Below are 7,597 nucleotides of genomic sequence, written 5' to 3'. Positions count from 1 at the left end.
GTTGACAGATTTACTACACATTAAGTTGAGGAACAAATTAGCTTAACTATTGTACTAGTGCTCACTAAGGTAAAAAAAAAAAAAGAACATGCACACAATGTACCCACTGACACACCTCAAAGTGCAACCAAACATTTTAAAACCTAAACAAAACACATTTAAAAATGGTAAGAATGAACAGAATAGCAACACCATTACTCTGACATCATTTGGGATTCAATACTTTATTTAAATGTTGTTTTTCCCTCTTCAAAACACATTTTCCTGATGTACATTTCTATCCAAAAGGAAAACTAAAAGGTAAAAGTGCTGAAATGAAATAGTATGAGATCATCAACGTCATAATCAGAAAGCTGACAGCTCTTTGCCATTAAACCATTTCAAAAAGTAAAATGTGCAAGAATTTCATATCTTTAACTCACATCCACACAGTCATCCTCGTACACACACACAAAAAAAACATCTGCTGTAAAATTCCACAACTCTTAATGCAAAAATAGCAAAGAACTTCAAAAAGGGATCGTCACTTTCCAAAAAGATAAGACTTGCTCTTTGAGAAATCACAAACAACCCCCCCCCCCCCCCCCCCCCCCCCGAAATCCAGACAATGGAGGGGACCATAATGCAAAATCACATGGAATTACAGCAGACAAGAGGGGCAAAAAATTAGGACAAACATCACTTGCACCATCCATGAAACATACGACCCCAAATATGGGCAGCGATATATCATATAGCCAAGCCTGGTCACACCCATTCTTATCTAGGGGAGCATACATAACACTCATCTCTGTTTACAATTGATAAATAGGCACACATTCCCAGTTAGGATAAAGACAGAGACCACAATAACCATAACACATTCAGGCAGGGTAAGGGACACAGACACAGAACTTACACGAATTCAATATCAGTGGGTCTACAACCCTGGTTCTGGAGAGCTACTGAGCTGCTGGTTCTGGCTCAAAGCTCAATTGAGTCATCACTTTGCATGGTGGTAAACATTTGTGGGAATGACTGACAGCTCCTCTCCACCTGAATAATTCACCTGAATTATGAAGTAATGCTGTGGGGAAAAAGTGACTCATCAGAACCAAGGTTAAGACCATCGGCTCCAAACGCAACAAGCTTTCACAAATTAAAAATGGTCTCAGCGCGGAGACAGATGAGAAGTCTTCTCTAATATACACCAGAGAGGGAGACAAATACCAAGTATAGGAATCTGGTGGCCAAGATGGGAGCACAATTCACAAACAAAAACGTTCCAAGGTTCAAAAAGTTCACACCCCAGCCTTCAAAAGTCTGAAACAGCCCTTCAACACATTTAACCTCCCTGAGAACCAGCTCCCCTCCAACATACAGTCTCCTCCATAGCTTATGTACATGTACACTCTCCGCTAGCTGGGTATGGAGTAAGACAAGGCCTCTAAAGTGCTTCCATTGAGTGGGGTGTACAAGTCATTTGACGCCAGACAGTTATTATGTATGGCTTGTCATTGCACTAGCTGCAGGTGTTGCTTTGGTTTTGATAAATTGAAGGGGAGGGAGGTGGGGGCAAAAAAAAGAAATGCAGACAGAGCATGACAAATAATTACTGGAATGACTAGACAGCTAAGTTTCAAAGTATGGTTTGGGGTTGGGCTTAAGAAGAAAAACACTTCACATGACACCCAAAAAAAGTCTACATACATAATTCAATGGCAGTGTCTCAACCCATAAACAAAAAATAGAATTCAACCAAACGCAAGTGACAATTTCATGGTAACTAGTAGCAACTATTCTTAACTAATTCTCTCTTCTCCCACCCACAAAAAAATAAAATATCCCACCAAATGTAAAGGCACTTAAGTGCTTAGTTGCTGGTTCAGACTTTGGTCCACACCGAATGTGCCCACATGGTGGCTAAGCTAAAGCTAAGCCAGGTTAAAATTGTCCCATTGCCACCCACAAAATAAATTGCTGTTCTGTGACCCAGCACACAAGGTGAAATTTAAAAAAAATATTACGTAGATAATGTTATGAATATGAACACCGGTTCAAAAATTGCATTCATTTGTTATTTAAAAAAATATGTAAAAAAAAAAAAAAAAGAAAAAAAAGGACATTGGTTACTGTTGTTGCACACAGAACTATTCATGAGATCAGTGTTTGTCCTTGCATAGGCTCAAGCAACACTGAATCAGATGAACCCCGAAACGATTCAATGTGTTTTAACCACGTACAGTCGTTCTCAGTTAATGTAAGACGTACAGCCTACAAGGGCCATCATTGCTACTTGCCAAACTAAAGACAGCACATTTGCTAGCCAACACAGCTCTCAAAACATTCAAGGTTCCAACAGCTACATAAAGCAATTTAAACACCTTGGAACAGTTTCTTATCTCGTATTATTTCGTGATTCCTCAGGTCCGTACATTGGTTTCTGCAAGCATGGACAACAAAGTGTTACTACTAACATGGCAACCTCCGTTGCTAGGGGAAATGAACCATAATGACCTGATTGAAATTGTACCATTGATTTATAATATTTAATGAATGTGTTCATATAATTGTCTACATAATGATGTTGAAACTTTGCAGTTTTGTTTCCTGGGTCACATAATGCCTTTTCTGAAGCCTTTATTAGTGGGTGGCCCTTGGACTAAAAGCAGTGTCCACGTTTAGTTTGGGCTGCTGAGCCAGCTCAACGTGCCCCGACCCATGGGTGTGACCCGCTCCAGAGACCATGCCGACCCCCCCCCCCCCCAGGCCTGTGAACGGGGCAGATAACCACATCCTAGCTCTTATCTGGATGTGCATGTTAGTTTGCACAAGTTGATAGAGCAGCAGCTGGCACCTAGGGAGTGTAAGCAGAGTAGAGGGACAGGGAGCAGGCTGCTGGCACTTACACAAGGAGTTCAAGAGCAATTTAGCATTTCTGTGTTGGGGAGCCAACCCGGGGGAGGGGGGGGGGGGGGCAGGAGGGCAAACGGTTGAGTCACTGCTGCTCATCCATCAGTGAAAGCCGTGTTGCCTTCAAGGTCCAAAAATAAGTCCCTGGGTTTGGTTGGACAGAAATACTTAAAGGCGAACAGTTGGCTCACTAGACTGGAAATTAAAATTGTCAGGTCAGTAGAAAAGGAGATGATGGGGGTGCAATTTCTAAATGGGTTTTAAAGTTTAATTAGGGTGGGAGGGGGTACTCGGATGCCTGTCATAGAGCAGAGTACAACTTCTGCCATGTAAATCAAGATGCGTGAGGTCCAAAATGGGAACGGAATTCCAGACACTTACATTTTGTTGAATGTGCCAGGCAGGCAGCAGTGCTCCCCTATCCTCCCATGACCAGAAAAGGGTTCACACCTGCCCCCTGCAAACCCTTAGGGGGTGGTGGAGAGGGAAGTGAGTCAGCCCCCACGCATAAGGTTGCCGTCACACACTGGCACAACCTCGCCATTCTCTACCTTACACTCCCTCCCCACTTTAATTATTGGCTGCCGTTACAGCGATTGGCTGGCCTGCACCAGACTGGGATCCCATTTCAGGCCACTGCCTGCAAAGGAAGGCCTGCAAGGGGTTCCAGGGCCCCGCCAAGTGGGGCTCCTTTTAAGGGAAAGGACAGTCTCTCCCTGACTTTCAGACTATACTCCAGAAAGAGGGAGGTGAAGGCCCTGTCCTGTTCTCCAAATGAGCTTACAGTAGACCCCACCACATGGACCGTAAACTCTGAAATCTGAGTGGTCACTGCTGCACCAATGTTTTGGAAGAGGTTTAAAAGAAAAGAATAGCAACTCCCCACAACATACATTAGCCATGATCGGTGAGCAAAAAGGCCCAAAGAATTACACTGTATGGTGTGCTTCTCAATACTCGTTCATGGCTTCCTTTGCTAGGCTCCTTTCAAGCATTACCACAAACAGGTGAAAGGTTTGGATAGGCAGTCTACATTTCTACTTGACCTGTTGCATGGAGGAGAGGATACTAGGGAGAGGAAGCCTCTTAACACTATTGAGATGCACCCTATATAGTATGAACTATTGTCTATACATAGTATTGGCTGAACAGATTTAGGAAGGAGGCTAGTCACAGCAGAAAATAAAATACACATTTTTCTCTACAAAGTCTACACAGCACAGGCACTCTGGCAGCACTGTGCTAGTGATATTGGGTCAGATTACCTTTCCTTTTTTACACCTTTGCTTTAAAAACGAAATGAGCCTCTCCTCTGCCTCCCGTTTAGATTGGATGCCTTCTAAATGAGATGGGGACAGTCATCTCACTAGTAGAAAATTCCTCAAAACACTGATGAGCAAACCCATACTGCTCATCAGTGAACTAAACATTGATGTCATCTCAGGATTACCTTTTACACTTTGTGCTTCACATCGCTTTAGTTAACCATTATTTTTTTATACTTTTTTTTTTTCTTCTTCAATACACACAGGAGCAAAACCCAAATAAACTTCTAAATATTTGTTTCCCTTTCTTTGAAGATGGACCAAATACACTTAACATGTGGGCACCAAGTAGAACTCATTCTTGAATCAGGAAGTTAATTTGAAGCCAATTTTCTCATTAGGGGAAACAAACAAACATTACAATCTGAGAAAAGGCAAAAAAATCTAATCAAAATAACACTTAAAAAATATCACTTTTGATCCAATGATCTTGACACCTCTGTAGATAAGGAAGGAGAAGGGAGACCAAAATAAAAACTAAACACTTGGCCATTTAAATATATCCTTTATGACTACAGAGCGAAATTTCTCATTTCTATTTTTTTTGGCACATCTGACTTTTTTTTCTTCTCTTTTTTTCCCCCTTTCTCAAAGCAGCAGTCTTCATGTTATATGGGTCTCTCAGTTACATGGCAGCCATGTTGGAATATTCTGGTTACACGAGGCAACGTAGTAGTTGCTGAAGTTGTGGTCTCGGACGTAGGGAGCCGGCTGGTAGTAGCAGGTGACACTGGATGCGTCTGGGATGGCGTTCTGCTCAGCCAGCACCCTGAAGGCTGTCAGCGAGATTAGGTTAAGGGTCTGCCGCCTCTCGTGGCCCATGAGGCACACCGTGCTCTCGTTGACCACGCGCCGCAGGATCATGAGGTAGTCATACTTGCTCTTCTCCTCACCCACAAAGTGACTCTGCAGGTAGGCTTCCAGCTTCCGTTGCTGCTCACCAATGTCGGGGAAGTCGATGAAGAAGCGGGAGCACATATAACGCTCCAGGCCCTTGAACTCCTCCTCCGAGGTGGGCCGGAAGTCTCTCACCAGTAGGTTGCAGTACTTGAGAAGGCCGCCGCCACGGATCTCCTCCGGCCGCTTGGTGGCGATCAGTTTGTTCATGAGGTGGTCCAGAGACGCACCAAAGTCCCCGTACACGCTCTCACCCACCACGGTGGGGTGGAAGTGGCTAGACATAGGGTTCTCCGGCGAGAAGTCGTAAAAAGAGAGCAGCGAGTCCAACACGATCTGGAATGAATCCACGCTGAACTCAAACTGCCGGCGGATAGAGTCCACAAACTTCAGCTCCACGTTGCGCCCGTTGTTGTTGGAGAGGGAGATGAGGCTCCAGCGGTCCTGCTCTGTATAAACCTTGACCAGCTTCTGAACATAGACCTCCTTTAGGGTCATGGGGGTGATCTTCTCCTTGTTCACCCCCTCAGGGAGGAAGTCCAGCAGAGTGCCCAGCACCACATCTTTGACCAGCTGGAACCCTGACTCCAGGGGCAGGTCCACCCTGAAGATGATGTCCAGGTCCTTGTAGCTCCAGCCAATGTCCTGCACCAGCACATGGCTGGCTGTAGAGCCGTTCAGACGAACGTCTTTCACTTTAATTCCCCTTAGCTCAAGACGGGTGCGCACCATCTGAACAATGTCTTTCAGCCGCACCTCCAGGGTTGGGAAGTTCCCTCGGCCGTGGACCGGCACCACTGCTGTCAGGACCTCATTGAGACGGCCCACCTGGTCCCAGCTCAGCACACTGTGGGACACACTCTCACTAGTGGTAGTGCTCATTGTGGACTCTGCCTTGTTAGCCATCTTCTAATTGTCTTTAAATTAACTAGGACAGAACAACAAAACATTATATTAGTTTATCAGTACCAAAAACAACAGTCGTTTGACGCCACAGAACATGCATGGCATGTCTGTGAGGAGATGCCAAAAACAGAATGCACTAGAATTCCAGCCTTTGATCACTAGCTACTATGATGCCTCCTGAACTTCTAGAACAGAGTGAGAATGTTTTCAATCGAGAACTAAGCAGCAGAGTAAAACAAAGGTGCTAGAGAGCAATCATTTGGAGGTCACAAACATCGTGCTCTAAATTATTTTATATTTTCCTAATCAAACAATATTTTTTTTAAATGTTAAGATTTTAACTAGCTACCGAACAACTTAACATTTCATTTCAAGGGGGAAGATTATTTTTAGGAATACATGTGCGAAATATTTACATTTGGGGAAATAACACAGGCATGAATAAATCGGCCTAGCTAACTTTACAATAATTTGACTGACTGGCTAATTCCACATTTTACAGCACGCGCCCGTGAAACGGGTTGAATGTGGAAGCCGACAGAACAAGTTCGTGCAAGTACAGTAACTATTTCTAAAATGCACTTCACCAATTCGTTAGATGGCCACAGCAAACGACGCGAAAGGGTTACACAAGATAGAAAAATACAGCGTGTAAAATTGATTCCTAAACCATTTTTTTTTAAAAAACAGGTAAGAAGTGAACTGCTGGCGAGACTAACTAAAGTTTACATCTCACAAACAGGCAAATCAAAACGTTTGGTAAATCGCATCAACTACCTAGATGAAAATGGTTATAGTCAGAAGTACACACAGAATGAGCTGATATATGAAAATTATACATACGGTTATGAAGGTATCCTCTCAAGGCATTCAAATTACACAATTAGAAAATGTTAGCGGAGGAAACGTGCAGACACTTCCATAAATCCAGTCGTGAGTCTTACACTAAAATGTCAGTGCCTGTAAGTGCGCATCTACTAAAAGAAACGCCTTCTTCTTATATGCCGAAGAGCAACTGGCTGAACAGCCCTCCACGTCGTACTACACCATCCCCAGCCCAGCACTTTAAAACACGTTCCCTATTCACAAAAATCTAACGAGATTCAGATGAGTCAATTAAAATGTGAATACAAAATATTTACCTTTAATCGAACTCCTTAATAATTACGTAGCATTGACAGACTTGGCATTTTCTAACAACTAGATAGCTAGTCTTTCTATTTCATTATATTAATGCGCTGAGCGAAGCCCTTGATTGGCTAGAGAGGTTTTTGTGTTGCCAGGTTACCAGAAGCGTCTGCTGCCTTCATTCGAATGCTGTCGTTGGATGATTTGGCTTCCTGGTTGACAAACAAATTTGACACATTTAACACATTTGACAGAGATGTGATACTTTTGCTGCAATCTAATCTCCTAAACACAACTCAGTTCTTCCTTTTTGAACTGTTATGTTTTACGGAAATTATTAGCAGTGCATGGATTTGCAATTAGTGAAAACTCTCAAACCTTGTTTCGTTGGTAATCTATTTGAAAATGTATAGCCTTATACTAAAATGGATTAAATAAATTGTTTTCCC

The 7,597-nt window shown here is 43.1% G+C and overlaps 1 protein-coding gene across 1 annotated transcript; it reads right to left on the bottom strand.

Annotated features, from left to right (window-relative positions):
* Window positions 1-205: 205 nt before the first annotated feature.
* On the bottom strand, window positions 206-7,021 carry tent5c (terminal nucleotidyltransferase 5C). The gene is made up of 2 exons (XM_021579371.2): window positions 6,864-7,021; window positions 206-6,042 (listed from the first exon to the last, which is right to left on the bottom strand). Exon 2 carries the CDS (start codon window positions 6,018-6,020, stop codon window positions 4,839-4,841), a length of 1,182 nt encoding a protein of 393 aa, XP_021435046.1. The 5' UTR covers window positions 6,021-6,042; window positions 6,864-7,021; the 3' UTR covers window positions 206-4,838.
* Between the last annotated feature and the right edge of the window lie 576 nt (window positions 7,022-7,597).

Source organism: Oncorhynchus mykiss, chromosome 22 (genome assembly GCF_013265735.2).
Source record: "Oncorhynchus mykiss isolate Arlee chromosome 22, USDA_OmykA_1.1, whole genome shotgun sequence".
NCBI lineage: Eukaryota > Metazoa > Chordata > Actinopteri > Salmoniformes > Salmonidae > Oncorhynchus > Oncorhynchus mykiss.
This window is presented reverse-complemented; position numbering and strand designations above follow the sequence as displayed.